This window comes from Neomonachus schauinslandi, chromosome 3, assembly GCF_002201575.2.
Source record: "Neomonachus schauinslandi chromosome 3, ASM220157v2, whole genome shotgun sequence".
NCBI classification, from domain to species: domain Eukaryota; kingdom Metazoa; phylum Chordata; class Mammalia; order Carnivora; family Phocidae; genus Neomonachus; species Neomonachus schauinslandi.
This window is the reverse complement of record NC_058405.1, coordinates 120,241,478-120,263,457: the sequence shown is the minus strand read 5'-3', so window position 1 is coordinate 120,263,457 and position 21,980 is coordinate 120,241,478. Positions and strand designations below refer to the sequence as shown.

The 21,980-nt window shown below is 38.4% G+C and overlaps 1 protein-coding gene across 1 annotated transcript in view; it reads right to left on the bottom strand.

Moving 5' to 3' along the window:
- Positions 1-2,289: 2,289 nt before the first annotated feature.
- The window catches only part of GALNT5 (polypeptide N-acetylgalactosaminyltransferase 5), a 42,635-nt gene continuing 22,944 nt past the window's right edge, over positions 2,290-21,980 (bottom strand). The window contains exons 4-10 of the mRNA XM_021703275.1: positions 18,349-18,484; positions 17,373-17,492; positions 14,481-14,598; positions 13,185-13,508; positions 8,331-8,411; positions 5,367-5,528; positions 2,290-2,430 (exon numbers count right to left, since the gene is read on the bottom strand). Of these exons, the coding sequence (XP_021558950.1) occupies positions 2,290-2,430; positions 5,367-5,528; positions 8,331-8,411; positions 13,185-13,508; positions 14,481-14,598; positions 17,373-17,492; positions 18,349-18,484 (1,082 nt within the window). The remainder of the gene's footprint in view (positions 2,431-5,366; positions 5,529-8,330; positions 8,412-13,184; positions 13,509-14,480; positions 14,599-17,372; positions 17,493-18,348; positions 18,485-21,980) is intronic.

Genomic DNA, 21,980 nt, shown 5'->3' with positions numbered 1-21,980 from the left:
AAGTGTTGGTGGATTTCACAATTAGTCAATACTCTGAAGTTTAGGCCTATAAGATTTCCAATTAATGATTAGTTCCTTGCATCTTAGAGTAGTTGAGTAAATACATGGTAAAAGCTCTTTTTAAAATTCTTTCCAAGAACAAATATGTCATGCATGAAAACAATCCTTTGCTATATTGACAATATAGATTCCAGTATAGCTTTGTATTATGTCAAGGTGAAGTCAGGAAGAGCATACACTGAACAGACTGTAGAAGATTTTTGTGAAAAACATTCAAATTTCTTTCACTCGTATGTCCAAAGGTAAGTGTTTCCAAACCATAATTGTCTTTTTCTGAATAGACTTGATGTGTTTTGTGGAAACTGTTTTTGAATAAAAAGAGTCTTCAGACTGGGGGCAAAAAAACCTTTCAAGATTTTTGCAGTTACACAAAGAATTGCATGAGGCACTCAGCATATTCAGTTTGGTCAGCAACTCAGTTAGTCCTTTGGCAACTGACTTGTGTTTTATCCCCCATATGGCTCTGTTTTGAAAAGAATTATCTCATTTTCTAGTCATTCTCTTATCTCATCTGCAGTGTCAATTATCTGAATAAAACATCTTAAATACGATGCAAATAGGCAGAATTGTTTCCCTTCTGAGTCATAGCTATAGCTCTGCTTTTGTGCAATTAATTGGGAGATAAAATTAAATTTTAAATAGGAAGTCAGAACTAAAGATGCCCAGTTTAACCATCAGCTCAATTGAACAAAGCTTTGTTTTTATATTAACAAGCATATAGCATGGTTTTCCTCCAGAGACCCAATGCCTGCAAAAAGGTTTATGTCTCTCTTTCTTAAGAATACTGTGAAACAGATTTGTTTAGGTCAGCGGCCTGGGGCAGTGCATTGAGCCCTGTCTCTGGAGATCCAAATTTGAATCCTCATCTCTCACTAACTGGTGTGGGAGTCTTAGACAGGTAATATGTTTTCTGGGCATCAATTTTCTTACCAAAAATCAATACAAAGGATGTTAGGATTTCTAGAATCTCTTCTGGTATGCCTAAATACTGACATGCGTAAGGTTAAGAATTCAGTGTGGATTGAAGAACTATTGGACTTTTCCCCAAATTTATCAGTGTAATCATTAGGCCCACATCCACGGCCTTATCTCCCACCCCCACCTCACAGAGGTACCAGACTCCTTTTCTTTTCTGGCCAAGTCTAGGTCAATTTTTTTCTTAACTCTCTTCCAGAGGGTTGCTTACCTCTTTCTCTTCCCCTTTCATTATATTTACTTCATTTTACTTCTACTTTGAAATCTTTTAGAGCTTACTTGTAGCTTACTTCATCCCGGTGAATGCTGTTAAATCTAAAGTCATATTTTATATAAATCTTTAATATTTTTCAGTGCTCTATTGCTGCTTTGTTTCAGCTCCTCTTATTTGGTCTTACATTACAGTGTTTTTAAGTGTATCTTTAGTGTATTTTTGGTAACTACAGTGCATTGTGACCCAGCCTCTCTTTCTTTGCCTTTTTTTTTTTTTTCTTTTTTAATATCCACTTAAGTCTAGGAAGTTACTAGCACTACTCTTCTTTTGGCACAAAATGAATTGAAACAATGTCTGTATCTAGAACTGAATAACCATTTGACTTTCTCACTTAAAGTTTTTTTCCACTGACTCAGACTGGGGGGAAAAAAACCAACAAAAAACAAAAAACCATTATGTAATCATCTAGATCAAAGTCTTATCATTGAGGAGTATGATACGATACTGTTAGATGAACAGGCATGTAGCTGGGAGGGACTTCACCAAGATGACAGCTGTGTGTTTCTGAGGCCTTTTTGCTATAGGAACTCAAGTAATTTTTTGAATTAAAAAAAATAAATAAATAAAAGAATAGGTTCTCATTGATTATACCTACTTGTGGGCCAAAAGAGCTGGTTATTATCAAACTCAGTCATCATGAATATCATTGTACTTCCTCAAGTACTTTTGGCTTCATTTCCTGTATTTCCTGTTACCTGTTTGATTGCATGGGGAAGTTGGCAGGCTGAGGTCCATCCAGCACAGGGCAGGAAGCATGCAATTCAAAAGGCCACCTAGAGCTGAAGATGGACTCCAATTCAATGTTAGGTTGTTTCCCTGAGCTCACTTTTGGTTTCTCAAATACTGTGGGTTTTTAAATCTCCTATTCAAATGCCCTTAATTTTGAAAATGTAAACTACCATGGAGAAATACAGTCACCACATCCACTGTCATTTTCACAGTGTCTAATGGGTTTACTAGATAAAAGTGTTAGTTGTTCTTTAGTCTTCATAATATTTTTCAAATTTCCACTTTTGGTATTGCTTTTCTGGGTCACAAGCAGAGACTTTCAGGATCTTCTGAGAAACATTTCCTTCTAAGCATAACAACTGATGATAGTTCCCAAAAACAATGTGATTCACCTGGAAAGAAAGGGGAATCTCGGAATGAGCCACAGAGTGAATTTGACAACCGAAATATAAAGAAATGAAAACTAGTAAAAAAAAAAGATAATTATATTTTTGATTCCTTAGGAATTCTTCTGAACTAAACTAACAATGTGAACACAGTCTTTGGACTATATTAAATTTGTCTCCATCTCAAACTAACTTCTCTCCTCTTAAAGCTACAAGGCTTTTAAGACTTTTACAACATCTTCAGGGAGGAATTTATTTTCTGATGATGGGTCTGATAACTATATTGTTTAGAGGAAATTATTCCATATGGCATTTACTATATTTGATGGATGATGGCTTTCTAATTGATGGTGATCATGAAAAAACAGCCATCACAAAAAGTGAGTCAGTTAATTTTTTAATTAAGTTCATACCTTAGAATTCAAACTTGGAATACAAAGTGCTAGAAATGATGTATATTTATTTATAAGCTACCCACCATAATATCTGATAGTACGTAATGCCTGATGTCCAGAAAATCCAGATGTAATTAGAAAAAAGTCAAAGGTATTTCAGAGGAGTTTTATTATTGGTTAATATTTACTGAATATCCTAGAAATAATAGCTTGCTCATGGCTTTATAATTTTTTCACCTATTAATCCTCTCAATTTTTCCATGACTATGACAAAGATAATCTTAATTATATACATATTGTTTTGAAATATTTGAAAAAATACACCAAATAGGGGTGACTTCATAATAGTTTATTTTAAAGATGTTCCTACAAAACCATTGTCATCCTTGTAGGGCTTTGGAAATATAATGTTTGAGTATGCTCAAGGTTTTGTAAAAGAGTTAGCCTTGAGCAAAATCATCCTGGATTATCTACAACATTCTGCCAGTGGATTGTAAAGAGGTAGTTGAATAACTCGTCCCCAACCTAAGGACACTTGATGAAGGGACCAGTGGTGGAGGGTCATTCCATGTCACAGTATCTAGGAGCTACCTATGAAACAATTTCCTCTTAGGTATCTATAATCCACAGCATTTGGGGTGGGCTGGCCTAGAGAATATCTTTTAAATGCAGATTAGAAATGTATAATTTTAACAATTCATTGGTATTCAGGATCAAACTCACTGTTACCCTATTTCCTTCTAGGAAGCTCTCAATTCCTAATGCTAAAGGGAGAGACATGTTCCCGTTATTCAGTCTTTTTCTCCATTTCTTTTTTCAAGACTTAACAAGCCTTGGATGACTCAGGAGGTTTAGTATGAAAATTACCAAAATACTGAAAAAATAAGGAATACTATTGTCAACATATTAATCTCCATGACGTCTAGCAGCATGGAAAGGGGAACTTAAGGTAGAAGGCAGCAGTGTGACATGCTACAAATTCATAGGCACAAACAGGATTGGGAAACATCGAATTTTGCCATCTTAATTAAATTACTCTCTTTACAAATTGGCTTACCACTTATAGGGTCCAAAATTAAGCCTATATAAAAATCAGCTAATGAAGGCTGAAGTTCTCAATGGGGCCAACGCAGTTTATAAATAAGACGTATGTGATTTAAGGGCTGCTTACTCCTAAACATTTTCTCATAGCGTGAATTTTTTTTTTCTGGTAACAGATTCATTTCTGGAGATGAAAAATGTGTTCTCATTCTCATCCTTTCTCACCCCTGGCCCCACCTCCAGCTTTCTTTGGCATAAGGTCAAGGAAGCAGAAGGTAATATCTGATAGATGTTTATGGATTTTTCCAACACTATGCAACATAAAATTAGTAACTGGTACACTAGTAATTCCTAATTTTTCTTAATAACTGAATAATAGTCATTATCACTAAAGAGAAAAAAAAATGCCCAGAAGAAATTGAAACATAACAGAGAAGATTGAAAGAGAGGAAGATTGGGAACTATGTTGCTCAAGCCCTGATTTTGACCCCAAGTAGGAAGAAAAATGCCATGAAGGGAGTAGTCACTGGTTGTGAAATCAAAAGAAATGGAGGCATTTCAAGGGCGGGGGGAGTGCTTACTTTGGGGACAACCCTGAGCAAAATGATGGTCTTCATATATCCAGTGCATTTTGTGGATCTGGTGATCAGTTGCTAGTGAGATAATAGAAAATTTAAAAAGGTTGGCCTGAAATTATTTTTGTCACTCCAGGATCTTACACCAAAACTTATGACTTTGTATCTTGTTAAAATAAAATTGGGAAAACCTATCAGGACTTTGAGAGTACATAGGATATAGCAGGTGTGGTCTGATAAATATTTACAACTGGATCTCTAGAAAAACATCCCGGGATTAGGAGCATGGGTTTACAGAAATCCTCCCATCATGGCTGGTTTCAAGCTACCCGGGTGATGTCACTGCATGTGATGTCAGCAGGTGCACGCGACACACTGTCAGCTCCTACAAGCAGCAGGGAGCTGCCTCCAACACCTGTTAAGGCCCAGGTCTCTGGGAACGAGGGGGTGTGTGTGTGAGAAAAAGTCTCCCTTTATGGAAAGGAGGCAGAATGCTGAAAAGCAGAGTCATACTAAAGTGCAAAGCTTGTAGGAAGCATACTGCTTCTTTCTTTCCCCATATACTCTCCCTAAGGGCTTCTCTGGTAACCAGTGAGAACAAGTTCTAGCCTATAAGCATGATTTTTGGCATTGTTAGTTGACTGAAGCAAATGGCTTACAGAAACAAAGATGCTGATAGCCATATAACCAAAGAAACAGGTGGCTTATATTTAAAATAACAGATTTGAAATAAGTTTTGTGAAAGAAAAAAAAGGACTTGACAATTTGCAAAACTATCCATTTATCTCTCTGTATGAACTATTAACGCTGCCTCTTTTGCCACAAACACATTGAAAGCTTCTGAATGAAGACGCGGACAATGAGAGTTTTATGTCCCACTTAACTGGAAGTTGGATTTGCAATAAGGAAGAGGTACACATAGTTTGCTTACCAGTTCTGGATGAAAGACTGATGTTGATTTATGCAGCCATCTTAGCCCTTTGTTTCTGTTATCACAAGGGTGCAGCCTCAGAGCCCCCGTATCAGGCACGGGAGCTAAGCACCATTCTCCATGTTTAATAAGTCTTAGCCAGGTGTAATTAAATTGTTGAAGCTGTCGGGAAATGAACAAGGAGAAGGTCACTTCAGGCAGCAAACACAGGTAGGGGCTTTGCCAAGCACTTTCGTTAGCAGTGGTTAAGTATATAGGCACTTTGATCAAATGTTTTGTACCCAAATCCTGGTATTGCCACTTTCAATTCTGACAGCATGGGCAGATTATTACCATATCTAATTTCATTTTTATCATTTTGAAGTTGGATAGCAATAGGGTATATCTCAGAGAGTTGAGGTAATGACTGTTAAGTGTTTAGCACACAGCAAGCCCTCAATAAATGTGAGTTGCAGTAATAAAAATTACTGAGTACAGTTAGTATATGTCTACAAATAGAGGTCATTTCAGGTGTTCTGAATCCCAGACAAGCCTGGTGCTTGAAGTAGTGGAACATTCAAACCATCCGTAGCCATTAGGGCTATAAGGAGATCCAAATCACAGTCCTAAATTACTTTGGTGGAAATTATTATGCTTCTTTGTTTAAGACTATCCAGATTACCAGACTCCTAGAGGCGTTGTAGGAAAGGTTAAAAAAATCTTTCTTAAGGCTAAAAAACGTTTCTATTGTAAGAAAGGTTAAAAATCTTTCTATGCTGATAGCAGAAAGAATCATCAGGTTCTGCTTTACTAGCATCCCCTAGTTCATAAGAACTACTCTTGGAGAAGTCCAGTTTGGGGGAGTTGCCAATGTCTAAATCAGGCAACGGAACCATGTTTTCAGTTTTTGTAAGTATTTCATCCAGTTATTTATACCCTGGTACTACCTGCCTGATCAATTTATTCTAAGTCTGTGGGTCTGTGGGAAGTTTGTTGTTTTGCACCAATGTGAACATAAAAAAAAAAAAAAATAGACTGCTGGTAAAATTTATCTAAATGCTTTTACCTAGTGAATAATTTGTAATGTAATTGAGATTTAACTTAAATTATCAAGTATGTCATTGAGTTAGACCTCACCACTCAAAGGGTAGTCTCTGGACCAACATCAGCATCACCTGGGAGCTGGTTGGAACAGCCTGAATCTCAGCCTACCATGAACCTCTTGAATCAGAAATCTGTATTGTAACAAACTTTCCAGGTGATTTGTGTGCACATTAAAATTTGAGAAGCATGGTCTCATGTCATAATATAAGGAAGTTATGTGGCTACTAAGAGAAGCTAGACATTACCTTTAAAAGGGACATCTCAGCTGGTTGAAAGGTTAATAGCTAAGGGGACTTTTTAGGTAAAGTGAAGGATAAGGCTTGGTGGTTCAATCCTCGGGCTTTGTTCCTTTTGAGCTTTTTTTGGATGAATGCTATAAACTGGCTTGGTATTAAGCTTCGTTAATTCTGCCAAAATAAGTTACCTCCCTCCAAGTCCCTTTACTTTTTATTATTCAAACAAACTACAAGCTTAAAATGAGTAATAAGACAACAAGGGAGATGGGGTTTGTGGAAAGCAGGGGCTGCATATTCATACTTTCGCCTCCCAGCATCCCCCCTGAGAGACTCAATGGTTATCCAGACCACAACTTGGGTCTTCAGATAAAATACTGGTTAATCAGGCACAGAAAAGCACGAGAAGAATGAGTCTTGAAGGGCTGAATGAAATAATACTTTACTTTCATATAATTTGGACTACTTGTAGTTTTATTTTGTAATTTATGACTTTATTTCCTCTTTGAATTGTTAATATGAGTTGTATCTTTCAAATGATTTTTGACACTTTTCTCGTCCCTCTGCCTCCTTTCTTTCCTAATTAAGAAAGAGCTCCCTCAGCCTCAAGTTTACAATCCATAGCTGAATTATAGCAACAGAGGACAAAAATGTCTTTTCAGCTTTGAATTAAGAGGTAGAGAGGAGATGTGCTCAGAAATAGAAGCAATATCTTTAAGTTAAAGCAAACAGGTAAGCCGAGGGAAGCCTAGATTCTCCATCACAAAATAATTTCTTTACCAAAGAGTGATCTACAACTTTAGGATGCTGAGTTTTACTCATGGACTGATGTTTTTATGAGTTTTATTTGTCATTGAAACCAATAATATATGCACAGAATGAGAATTGGTGGGGAACATTCGCTGAAGAGGGAGGTACCATCACTCAGAACTCACCTCCAGCTCTGCAGAGTCCCTGCTCTGTTCTCCCTGGCCCTCCTTCCTCCCCTAACCATTGTGCTCTGAGTTTGTCAGAGATTTGCTGAAGGGTTTTCCGCCATGGATCATGGATTATGTAATTTGCATTATTCCCTCAATATGTAGGAGAATGGGGGAGAGGGGACTGAATCAGAATAAAATGTCTCCCTTAGATTATTTAAAAATATGCTCTGCCTTTATTTCCTCTGTTATTTTATCTTTAGATGTAATTTTTTATTTTTTTCACATTTTTTGTCTTTATTATTATAACAGTGAACATCTGCAGAGCACTGAGTGTTAAATATTGTTCTACATGCTTCATCTGTATGACATAATTTGATCCTCAAACCTGATTTAGGGGTAGGTGCTGTTATAACTGCTATTTACCTAAAGGTTAAAGGATTTGCAAAGGTAACACACTTGAAAGTGACAGAGCCAGAACTGGGTCCCTGGTAGGTGGACTTCAGTACTCATAGTTTTATTCCCTTGGTCACTAACTTTACATTTAGCGGCAGGCTGTCTTAACACCAACCTTATGATCATGTAAAAATTTATACATTAATTATTGTTTGTACAGCAAAAATAAAGTTTTCAAGTGAGTGGTAAATGTGCCATACTCTGCACTTATCAGGTACACCTGTGCAATCTATCAACCGTGTCTATGATGAGAGAGGAAACCCAGCCCGGCGTACCTTGCTGCTCGCATCACAGTCTTCCAAAGTGGCTATGGTGTTTTCAATGGAAATGCATTTGCCCAAGGCCACATTAATAAGCTAGGGAACAAAATATAAAATATGCATTAAGAAAAAAAATATTTTAAAGTAGAACAAGACATTCAGAAAGCACAGACTATAAAACTATAATAAGGTTAAAAGATAGTTAAGTTGATAGCTTAGCATTACTTAGCACTATACGATTTTATTGGTTGCTATCTCTAACAGAGACATAATGTAATCTTGCTAAAGTACAGCTTCAATCTGTCAATTTAGGCCTATGATTCAGCCACAGAGCCAACAAACAGAAGCTTTTAATTAACCCTTGCCTGGAATGCTGAATAGGAAATGAGCAAAAGGTAGCATGAAAAGTAGTTGTTTTCTTGTCTCAAGTTTTTCTGATGCATACATTAAAAGTCAATGCATAGACTTGCAATTTAATCAAACCAACAGTTACAGGCTCTGTTCCTTGGCTGACCCCTTCAAGCTATTTCACTGCTTAGGCACTGAATCATAGATAAATTGAGTCCTTCAAAGAACAGCAGATTCCAGCTGATTCTCTGTCAGAATCTTCCTAATGACTCAGGCAAGCTACAATTCATTACAGGAAAGTCATGAAAGCTAATACAGAGCCAAACTTAAAGGCACCGTCTGGCAGGCCCCCAGGTTTTTAATGGATTTGCAGGGTCAAATATGGAGGCAGCTTTCTATAAGTCACCATTTAATGCAGAAAAATGTTGATTCCCTTGCCCCCTTTGACACCTTGGGCAAGGCTAACGAGCTGGTGAGTTAATAGTGCAATTTATACTTCTTAGATTTCTAGAAGAGCTGTGTAGAGTCAAGTCTACACTCAGGAAAGCCTTCTGAGCTGGGAGGTGGTGAAGTCTTTGTTGGCAAGGTCACTATTTATGCCCCATCCTGCTCTGTGGTACCCAACACAGAGCTCTAACTCTGGGGTATTGTCAGATACAGCTGTGTAGCTCAGAGCTGTAAGCCTTCATAACAGGGTGCTCACTTTTACATGCATAACTTAGCTTGCAAGAAAGTCAGGGGCATCTTCAGGGACCAGAAAATGAAACAAAACAAAGTCCTTTAGCAAGTGGGAAAATTGGAATTACTGGTAGGCAAGGACCAAGATTGTGAGGACAGGAGAAAAAATATGAGTGAGCGAGAGAGTTGGAACTGCAGTCTTCCACATAAAAATGGACGACGAAAGAATTAGACCGTCAGCAGAACAGTGTCCCAGGAAAAACAATTACCCCGTACATAGCGCAGGGAGACAACAGGGAAACTAGAGTCTCCCTTGGGAATCTGAACCTTACATGGATCTTCATTTGGGTTTGAGATGTAAGTTTATACTACTTCCATTGGATAGGAACTTTGACAGACATAAAAATAGTACCAGGTTGAGGGCGCCTGGGTGGCTCAGTTGGTTAAGCGCCTGCCTTTGACTCAGGTCATGATCCCAGGGTCCTGGGATCCAGCCCCACATCTGCTCAATTCCAAGCCCCACAGCAAAGGGCTCATGCTCAGCAGGGAGTCTGCTTCTCCCTCTCCCTCTCCTTCTGCCCCCCTCACCCCACTCCCACCTCACTCGTGCCCTCTCTCAAATAAATAAATAAAATCTTAGAAAAAAAATAGTACCAGGTTGGTTACTTCTGGGGTGGCTGTCATGTAAAACAACTCTAGAAGGACAGAATTTCCATCAGAAATCTTCAAAGAAAACTCTATTCACAATATAGAGTGACAAATATGGGAGGAGATAATCCACCATTAGGAAATGGAGCAGTCAGGACGCACAGAAGGAATCAACTTTAGAGAAGCGATTTAATAGAAATGCATGAAAGAAGGATAATCCTGGAGATTAAAGAAAGGAAATGTGCTCCAATTGCTCTCTGGATTTTAACAGAGATAAGTATAAACTTCTGTATTTGTGGATTACTCAGAAAATATTCTGTCTTCCCACGCATTTGGAAAACTGGCTTCAATGCAGCCAAAGAGGTTGTACAGCTCCAGAACCTCGCAGAACCTCCAGTACGTTAATGTTTAGCTCTCTGCTGTAAGAGGGAGTGAAGCATGAGTGTCTGCCAAATACATTTGGCCCTGGGATCCTATTTCCGGCAGCACAACTAACATTGCCCAGAGCAGTGTAGGGAACTCCTGGTTTAACCGATTTTTTTGTATTTATTTTGTACAGTCCCTTCTGCCAAGCATGGAAAAGCATTAGATGGAAGGAGAAAATTTTTCTTTCCCTTGCTTTCTGCTCCCCCGCTTTCTCTGAAGATTTGTTTTCCTTCCACCCTATCAGAAATTTCTGGAGAAACTGCTTTTCTTCACATAGAAATAATTTATGAAGTCCTAAGGAGTTGTTTTTCTTTATCTCATTATGAATGGTTTTAAAAATGGAATCCTCGTTTTATTTTCAAGGAATCGTATTTATGCTTTTATTGTAAACCATTTCAATCTTTTTAAAAAAATCAGGCAGTCTATACATTTTAAATTACCCATTTTGAATTATTTCACTTTCCAATTTAGGCGGTGGAGTTCCCCATGTTCATCACAGAATTACTAAACATTGGGCTACAGGCTATTCACTAAGCATCTAATCCAATATAAAGACATTATTAGTGAGGTTCTTTCATTCATTAAATATTTTTGGTTCAAAAAGATATGATATGTTCTCATAAAAAAAGAAAAGGAAACAAAAAAATCTTGCGTTGGATTTAAATTAAATCCTAATAGGATTGAAAGAAGGGAAAATGTGGAGCAAATAACAAAAGGTTGTAGAGTTTATTTTCTTGGGACTTTTCAAAACTGTGTGTCCGAAATAATGGTCGCGTTAATCTTAGTCTGAAATGTCTGGAAAAAGATCTTTTTTTAAAACTGGTAATAATGCTCCCTACTGGTTATTTAAGAAGGGAGCAAATGATACCTTGATTATAATTTGTCTAAGGAAAGCAACAAATAGAATTTAAAAAATCATTTAAAAATATTTTCTGCATTTTAATATATTATAGCTCAGGCATCAGCAGAAGGCTGTTACAGGAGAGCTCTTCAGAAATTTCATGGGAACTCATATACAAGTTAACCTCACAGGGGAAGCAAAAGGTAGTTTTTTAGTTCCCTCTGGTGGTTAAAGTTCAGTAATGCTCTTGCTGAGATCCTGTGTTAGGAAAAAAAATTACTATGCTGAGAATTTCTTTTTTTTCTTAATCAGGAGTTAGAATTAAAATATATATATATATAAGTTTATTTTACAGACACATTATTTGAACAGGGTATAAATCTGGGGTATTCTTCCTAACGAGTTACCTAGAAAAAAAAACACCAGGTTGAGAACTACCAGAAATAGCTCCTATTTTTTTTTTGACCTATAAAAACGACAATTTTATACTATATTATGTTACATACAAACAGGTGACATATAGTAGTCTGTCAGTTGAATTTTTACGTTTCCTTTCTTTCATACTCTTCCAGAATCTCCCCTATACGGTTGGGGAGAATGGCTCTACTAAGTCCTGTCATCAGGAAATTTCCCAGGCGGAGAGTGATTGGTTTGTGCAATTCACTTCCTAGGGAGAACTGAACAAACATGGCCTAGAACAACAGGCTTACTGATGTCAACTCTGAGAACCTCTTTCATGAAGAAAAAGAAAATTCTTAAAGAAAATGAAATAATGCCAGGAATATTTATAAATAAAAAATAAATGAGAAAAAAATAAAACAGATTAAAAATATGCATGACTGGGGAAGAGCTCTAGGTCAAGGCTTGACTAATCACTTCTAAACCTATTCTATGGTAAATATCCTCATGTCTTGCCATCCTCTTCAAATTAAGCCCCACCCCCAGAATGGGTTTGAAATGGCTTTCATCCAGGTTCTCTGCTTTCTTGCTTTAGTTCTTAGCTTTGTACTCCATCCAACCTGTTTAGCTTGGTTTCTTCCCTTTTGGTACATTACATTGTGCCCTGGAATTTTCTGTCATCATTTGATGATTTCTTTTATTTTCAACCTGTGTTTGAAATCTGTAAAAATCTAATTAAATCATGTCGTCCCATTGTTTAACCTTACTCAATAACCTCCTTTTATATTTGGGGGGGGGCAAGAAAGAAAGAAAAAAAGAAAGAAAGAAAGAAAAAGGAAGGAAGGATGAGAAGGAAGGAAAGAAGAAAGGAAGAAAGGATCCTTACTTTGCCTACAAGGACCTATGTAACCTGACTCTTCCTCCCTCCTCCCCTTCATTTGGTGCCATTCTTCTCTCCTTCACACCTTGACAACATTCATCTTCTTGGCAGTTCCCGAATGCCTGGACAGTCATCTATCTTAGAGTTTTTGCACCAAGGGCGTCCTCTGCCTAAGACTCGATCCTTTAGAGCTTCGCTGACACTTGTCTTCCAGGCCTAGGCTTCAACATCTCTTCAGGGTTGAATACTCTAGCTTAGAAGGAGTCATCACTTGTGACCAGTTCCTTAAATGAGAGCCATTCTGTTTTTTATTTAAATGTTACATACTTGTACATTGTTTTCCCTACTCAACTTCAAGCTCCACAAACAGGAATCAAGTCTGCTTTACACATCACCCTATAATCCAGTTCTGAAATGCTATCTGGTTTATTGATACCCAGTAGGTATTGGCTGAAGTAATCAATGAACATGGCTGCTTAAAAGCCTCCCTCAAGTTCACCTATATTTATCCCTTAACCATGCTCTGTCTCATCTGCACTCATACTTAGTATTTACTTATAATGTAATTCTTCATTCTTTTCCACACATTTTCAAGAGTTTTTAAACTTTATTTTTATGGAGTCAGAATGTAATTGCTGCTTGAACTTACCACACCATTAGCCCTCACAATGGGAGCCTTCAGATCAGGAAAAACATTCTCCAAGTACCATTTGAAACTTTTGCATTTTAGTTTCTTTCGAAGTTCCTGTTGTTCAGTGAGGTTTCCAACATCTAACCCTTGGTCTATGAGGTGGTCCCCATGGCCATAGAATAGGTCCTTGTACTCATCAAGCCAGACCTCAGCAACCCGCACCAAGTTCCGCTCTACTGTCTTCATCCGGTCTTTGGGGAAGGAGTATGGATTGTCATTTCTGAATATGTGGCCCACTCGGGAACAAGGAATGATCTCAATTTCACCACCACACATCCACACCTGGATGATAATAAACATCAATTATCAAATGATGTCTGCAAATCATGGGCAGTTAATAATGACAAGGAACGACCTGGTGACCACTCTCTCCTCCCCCCAGTCTGAAGTAGTTTTTTTTCAATAGTTTCAAATTAAACTCAACAGGTTTATTTAGTTTTGTACATTGCTGTGGACCATTTTAGGATTCGTAAAATATATATATTTTTATTCCCTACCCATCGGTGTACATCTTCTTATTTTATAAAGAAATTCTCACTGAATCCCAAAGTATAAAATATGGAATATGGATTCCTGTTTTGGTTGCATCAGGGAAAGGAGTGTATATTTCCATGTTTTCAACTTGCCCTTCTCATCTTGGGATGACCCATATGGCTTATGGAGCACAACTTGAAAATGAGCTCGAAGTAATACCCCTTTTACTATATGCCACCCCACTCCTCAGGAAAGCAGTTGACTTTTGGATTCTCTTTACTCTGGCTGCTGCCAAGGCTCTCTTAGCTGTTGATCAATGACTATAAACACCCGAACTGTCTGAGATGTCCAAAGTTGCTGCACCATTGCCTGTCGATGGCCTGCCCTAGAGGCACTTTTTGTACTTCTGTCCCTTGTGACATCTAACGTGAGCCATTACTGAGTGATTTCATTACTTCAGATATACTAGAAAAACGTTCCCAGAGATATTTTGTGGGAAGCATGAATCCCACAGCATTTATACAGAATGGCAGGCGTTATTTCTCCCAAGTCACATGTAGAAACAGGATTATAAAATACTAGGGAATTCTAATAAATTTCGTGAGAACTATTGATTCTTCCAAATTTAATCTGGGATACAAAAACATTAATCTAGAGGCCCTTAAATTTCTGTGGAATTTCCTCCCCGAGGCAGTCCCATATCTGATTATACATTAGTAAAATGAAACCAAATGATAAAGTCTTAATTGTAGAGAGGATTTGAGGACCACTTGGTAATACCTTGAATGAGAGCTCCATATTTTCTCCACCCCAGACATCAAGCCCAGGGTCGTATGTTCCAAGTTCAAAAAAGTAATTTTTATCAATAGAAAACAATCCACCTGCCATGACGGGGCACCTACAAAAAGAAATGTTTGATTTTTTAAGCTTGCTTGTCATGGGAATTCAACATTTCGAGTGGGTCCCCTGTGCAGTTGTGATGGAGTTAAGAGATATTTTAAAATAGCTACCAAGCACGGGGAGGTCTTGGAATGGAGTCACAAATAGCACCGAAGTCATCAGTTCCCTAGTTCATGGTGGCAAAGCTTGATTAGGGTCAGCAAAGTTGGGGCCTGGAAGTAGGATTCTTATTTGCCCTTTACTCTCTGACACAAACTCTCCAGATAGGTTATTATTTTTTTTTTTTCCACACAGAACATGCCCTCTTTAATACCCATCACCAGGCTCTCCCCCTCCGATTTCCCCCCCTTTATTCTTCCCCTCCTGCTATCTTCTTCTTCTTCTTCTTTTTTTTTTTTTTTTGTTAACATTTAATGTATTATTTGTTTCAGAGGTACAGGTCTGGGCTATGTGCTATGGTGAGCACTGTGAATTGTGTAAGACTGTTGAATCACAGACCTATACCTCAGATAGGTTATTTTTAACAATGCCTTTTTAATAGTCCTAAGGGAGTACTAGACACTGTTGTAAGTATTATGTATGTAATTATCTCAGACTTTATGAAAATCCTGCAAGTATGTACCATTAAGAAACCACAGCACAGAAACGGTTAGGAACTTTCCCAAGGTCACAGATTAGTATGATGTACTTCGGGGGTTCAGTTTAGGTGGTCTAGTTCGACTCTATGATCTCTCACTCCACTCTACTGCCTCAACTGTAGACAGATTTTTATTGACAGCTTATTATGTGGCAAACACTTTTTAAAGCATGTTATATAATCAGATTTAATTCTTAGATAATAGAGGTAGCTCCTTCTATTAGTCTTAAGGCAAAACAAACAAACAAACAAACAAAAAACGAGGACACAGAGATTCAGAGAGGTTAAGTGACTTTTTAAAGCTCACACCATTAGGAAGTAATAGAATTGAGATTTATATCCAAAGAGTCAGACTCCAGAGCATTCGCGACTGTTATAGATTACGGGGGATAGAAACTACACTTGAATCAGCAGCTAGACAAGGCAGTAATCCCTTCCCATGGTGGTTACCATTGAGCCAGTGGAAAGGTTTGTGTGGAAAGCCTGTCTTGTGTTTAGAGTACAAAGCAATGTCAAGGATAAGGTAATTCTTGCCCCACACCTACTTCCCTTCCCCCATCATTTATGTACATATTCTGTCTGAATGCTCAATGTCCTTTCTAGTCCATCCAGAATGCATTCTCTTCCTAACGTTATGTGGAATATAATCTGAACTCAATCACTACATTAACTCTCAAAATGGGAGTCTGAAAAAGGCAAAGAGGTTCTTTAGATGTGGGATCAGAGTAAGTGTGTTAAATGCAGGCAGATATGGGTTTGAGTCCCAATTTGTTCTTTTACTAGATGTATATCCCTGGGAAAATTACCTCTTTTAGGCTCAATTTCCTCATCTCCACAATGAAAATACTACCACCTCTCTCCTAGGGTTAGAGAGAGGCTTAAATGCACAGTGCTTAATAAATGATAGTACTTCTATTTGACTTGCTAGGAATATCAATTCTGAAGGCATCATACCTAGCAAGGGATGAGGCATGCAGTATTGAGGGTTAAGTTCTGAGAAATAATGTTACAATGCACAGTCTGGGCTGGGGCTTTCTCTTGACACTTGTCTGCTCAAGTTCTCTCTCCAACTGGGAAGGCTTTGGGGACCCCTGTTGCTCTGCCTGAGGCTGGCTGCATGCTTGTCCTGCAGGTCTAGACTCTGGGGGAAGTGTTCACTTTGGCTTCAGGTCTAAGCTGTGATCTTAAATCCAGCTTCTCCAGCAATAAAGCCCCTCTTTAAATTCATATCCACCTTCTGTATCTATTTCTCAATTCATTCACAGAATTTGGCTCCCATGGGAAGGGTAGGATTAGAATTGAAAAGAAAATCCAAATGGTAGCTATTATTTTTTTTTTAAGATTTTATTTATTTATTTGAGAGAGAGAGAATGAGAGAGAGCACATGAGAGGGGGGAAGGTCAGAGGGAGAAGGAGACTCCCTGCTGAGCAGGGAGCCCAATGCGGGACTCGATCCGGGGACTCCAGGATCATGACCTGAGCTGAAGGCAGTCGCTTAAGCAACTGAGCCACCCAGGCGCCCCAAATGGTAGCTATTATTACAATAATACTTTTTTTTTTAAAAAGATTTTATTTATTTATTTGAGAGAGAGAGAATGAGAGACAGAGAGCATGAGAGGGAGGAGGGTCAGAGGGAGAAGCAGACTCCCTGCTGAGCAGGGAGCCCGATGCGGGACTCGATCCTGGGACTCCAGGATCATGACCTGAGCCGAAGGCAGTCGCTTAACCAACTGAGCCACCCAGGCGCCCCTACAATAATACTTTTACCACTATTATTTACTCTTCTAATTTTTACTCATGTTGGCTTTAACATTATATGTGTTCATACAGCGTTTATGCAGCATATTCAATTAGTTTATATTTCTTAAGTTGTCTATCCCAGGGAACAGGAATAGTATTAGTGAATTTCTCTGGGTTTAGGGCTGAATAAGGTGCACTTAACCATTTAAAAAATGAGGTTTGGTAGTGGGAAAGTAATATCTTAGGAAAACTTTGCTTTTGATCATCTATTGGCTAAAGCTGTAATTCTTGATGGTCTACAGAATGACAGGAAATACGTGATTTGTGGAATTGCTTCCTATGCCTTTATAAAAAGATTCACGATTGCTTTCTAATCTTAAATTTCACACACTTACCTTATTATATCTGTTTCTTTAATTCTGTTCTTTGCAACAACGTCTGGAGGAATTGTTCTCCAACCAAAGTTCATGGGCCACACAAAGATGCCTCTTTGAAAGTTGTCCACTGTCATGTAACTAATCCAGGAAAGAAACAAAAGTGCTACCTGAGATCATACACATATACTTAAGCAACCTGACACCATGTCTTGTTCAAATGAATGAAACAAGTTCTTACACAAATGATTTTAGATTATTACAAACTTTTTAATAACATTTCAAGCAAATTTATGAGTACATTAGTGACTAACTGGCTTGATTGCTAGTTTTTAACTTATACTTTACTTTTTTTTTTTTAGAGTCAAAGTGTTTTCTTTTAATGTTACTTGATTACCAGAAGTTATATTGATCTTTTTCACGGATATATCTAAAGAAAATACCAAACACATATTTGAGCATATACATATCTTGTATACATATATGCACAAAATATACTCAAATTGTATTTCTTCTTCCTACATCAAAACAGGGATTTTTAAAAGTACCGTATGAGTTACATATATGAGTTGTTAGCATTAAAACATCATACTTTTTTTTTCCTAAGAAAATTTAATAATGTTCTGACTACTTTTGAGGGAAAAAAAAAACAATTTAGGAGCATATGTATTATTTCCCACTAAAAGATGAACTAATCTTAAGGAAGATAAATATTTTCTGGGTTCAGGTACAGCTGAATAGAAAGAGGAAAGAACAGGACAATGAGTATTAGGATTTATTGCTATTAAGAGTTAAGCATTTTGATGATCAAATAAATTACTGGATTGACCTTCTCTGATCCCAAGATATCTATTATGTGTTTCCATTTATTTAAATGGATGCACTGTGTATTTCTTAGATTTGCAAAAATGTGCATTTTAGGAATATAACCAGTACTTTCTGCTGCTGTTAGTTAAAAACTCGCTTAGAAGTATCTTGTGGAATATGACAGTATTACCTCATATCCTTATCATTGATGACCTCAATTACTGGACAGGCTACTTTCTTTCTACTTAAATAAACCCTTTCCAGAAGAGGTTCCAACCAACCAGTGTTACATTCCACGTGAGAATCCAAGAATGTCAACACATCACCTAGAGAGCCAGAAAAAAAAAAAAAATCATTTGAAAATGTGATATACTGAATGTATGTACTTCATGTTCAAAGGTTTTGGGGATTGCTCCAGAAAGGTGATTATAAGGGCAGTAGTCTTCTCACTGAATTCCTGGTCCCTATAATTTCATTCTATAATGGAATAAAATAAATTTCATTTCTAGAAGTCCTATGGGACAAGCATCATTTTTGTTTGTGAAAAATTGATAAGCCACTTAGAATGGATAGCCAAGACTTTGAAGGGAATCCTTAGAGTAAAAGCTTTGTCTCTTCTAAGGAGGGTGGGCCGCATTAACCTGGGGTGGGGGTGTGTGGACCAGGCAGAGTTTGATATTCCAAGGTGGGCCTTAGGAATGATGAAGAGGAGAAATCATTCTGCATAACAAGGCTGAAAACAAATAAAAAAGGAAGAATCAGCAAGGCTAGAAGGTAGTGTAAAAAGCATTACAGGGATGGGGAGGGAGAATAGGGAATAGTTTAATGGGTATAGAGTTTTAGTTTTGCAAGATGAAAAGCTTTCTGGAGATTGGTTGCACAACTGTGTGAATATACTTCAGAGTACTGGACTGTGCACTGAAGAAATAATTAAGATGGTAAATTTTATGTTACGCATATTTGGCACAATAAAAAAATCAAAGACTTGCAGGAGAAAAAAAAAAAAGAAAAAAGAAAAAAAAACCAACTTGGGGGCCAAAAAATAATCACTAAAAATTCTTTTTTTCCTATTAGCTGTGTGAAGTAACACTCTCTTCCCAATAAAAATCTCCGTAGCATCTACATTGTTCCAAATGATTTTATACAAGTGGAGTGAGTGTGTGTGTGTGTGTGTGTGTGTGTGTGTGTGTGTGTGAAGATTAACAAATAACCCGAGGAATTTGGGCTATGGCCAAAATCCTACATGTGTCCTTTCAGGCCCAACCATAGACACATTACAAAGGCTTTCCCTGGCGGGTCCTCATGGCTGGAGACTGCCCTCTCACACCAGACGTGGTTTGCAGCCAGTGTACCACAGCCTCTGAAGGGACTTGCAGTCAAGAGCTCAGGCCCTCCCTCTCCCTCAGTGGACATGCTCTCAGCACAGCTTCATTCCTAGCTCAGTTTCCTCCATCGGAGCCCTCCTTCAGGCCAAGATCTCTGTCTCACCGCATGGGAGGTGGGGAGGCCGCCAAGACCTTTTCCTCCATCTGACTCAGCATTCAGCACTTTCCTACTCGGAGCCCTCTCCTTTTTCTCACCCTCCGCCCCAGACTGTAAAACAGGAGGAGCCGTTTGTTCTGGGCTCCGTGGGCAGTGAGATGATCCTCACATCTGCCCAATCCACCAGCCCGTTTCTCTACAGGGAAACATGGGACATTCAGGGAGTCAGCATTTTCTTCTGTTTCAATTCTTACTTATACTTCTTACTTATATCAGTGGAGGAAATGATTAAAGACTTGAGGGTTGCTTTCCTTTTGGCTTATTGCTTGCATCGACCACTCTGACACCTGGTTGCTCCCCTCTGCTCTTGACAAACTTACAATAACATCATTTACCTCTATTAAGTGCTTACTCGGTGCCAGACACTGTCCTAGGCATTCTACACGAGTGTCTTGTTTAAGCCACACAACAAACCTGAAGTATAAATCTCATTTTTCTTTCCATTTAAGAAATGAGACGCAGATCTAAATTTTATTCCCATTTAAGAGAAACAACTGAAGCAATTTTTTCAAGTTAGCACAGCTAAGTGGCAGCCTGATATTTGAAAATACATAGTTTATTCCATTGCCTGTGTTCTTAAAAAAAGAAAGAAAGAATGGTCAGAAAGAGGCAGGGCTATGAGAATGGGAAGGCTTAAAGTAAAAGCAGAAGATGGCAGCAGGCAAAGAACAAGGTGAAATTAGATACCTAGATGATAGTTCATTATCCACTAAAAGCTATACCTCTTAATTAATGGTTCAGTATCGTATTAACCGATCAACAATGGAATTTTTGCATGAGGGTAAAGAAACTGACCTTAGCCAAGGTCTTGGTGAGGAATGCTCTTGAGAAGTCTCTAGGCAGGACCAGGCTGCACTAGACTGAAGCCCCTCCCCCCATTATCCCCAACTCTTGGAGACAGTGGTTACAACTCCTGATCATGCTGGTGGAGTCCTATTTTCAGAGATTATGGCTTATTTCATAATGAGAGGTCATTATCAACTAAGGGTGTCATTTTGCACAGCCCGCTCCCTGTGTGGGAAGGTTCACGGGGGTCATCTAGGTGCGTAGGGTGTGTAAGCATGGCCTGCTAAGTTCCTACTTGGCTAGTGAATAGTATGTGCAGAAGATAACCTCCTTTTTCTCACTACTTCTACTGCTGGTCCGTTCGAACCAAAGAGCAGTCTCTCCCAGACTGCCTGTCCCTATCCCCAGAGAAAGCTGGTACAGTCAAAGGGGCCTGGATCGAGTTTCTCAATTCCTGGTGGCAGCAGGATGGGTACCCAAACCTGCATTCACTTCCCACCTGGCCCAGATTCCCATACAGATTTTCATTCACTTGTTGCCAGGACCCAAAGGAAGCAGCTTCCGCCCAAAACACAGACTGGAATTTTATACTGTTTTATTTTGGGTGAGAAGAGAATCCTCCCATGCATGAATGTCATTGCTCCACTTTCAGACACTTTAATTTAAAATAAGATCTCCGGAACTAGACCAGGGAGCTATCTATGTAGCTGACTCTGGTTAGGACTTCTACTTGTAGAGGGTATGGTCTGTGGTCGTTTCACACACACCCTTCCTAACCCTGAGCGTCATGGTGAAATGAACATAGTATCGAAGCCACATAGCTCTGTTTTCCTTAGCTACACTGGATAAATTATTTAACCTCTCTGAGATCTACTTTCTGGGGATAGTTCTAAGATCTACCTAATACCTAAATTCCTTATAAATAGCTAGTGTTATTACTGTTTTTTCAATGAGTGTTTAAGCTAGAGTTCAAAATAATCTTATCTTGATGACCACCTGGCAGGCTTTTCTGTTTCCTAAGAGTAGGTCCCAGCGATGCTGGATTGTTTGCAGATGGGTTTGATTGTAACTTATTTATTTATTTACTTTTTGACCAACCCAGAGATGCTCGATGTGCCAGAAAGCTTTGGCTCCTTGTTGAGTGCAGACCCCCATTTCTATTTAGCCAACCAGCTTGGAATATTGTTGCCAGCACCAATTAGTGTTGGAGTGTTGTCTTTAGGGTTCCTTGAGGGATGTGGACCTGGCTGGCCATTTAATTTTACATAATAATTTATAAGTGATGCTAAGGAAACCACCTGTTTTACCTGCAGCAGAAACAAGTTGTAGAAATTTACAGAAGGACTATCGCTTTAAGGAGTCAGGTTGTCCAGGAGTCAGATGTCATTTTAGTCCACATACTTAAAGTTAGCCAACCGATTCTTTGGAATGTTCACAGCAATGTCATGTATTTTGCCAAATGCCCTTGTTATAAAGGAAATGAGAATCTGATCT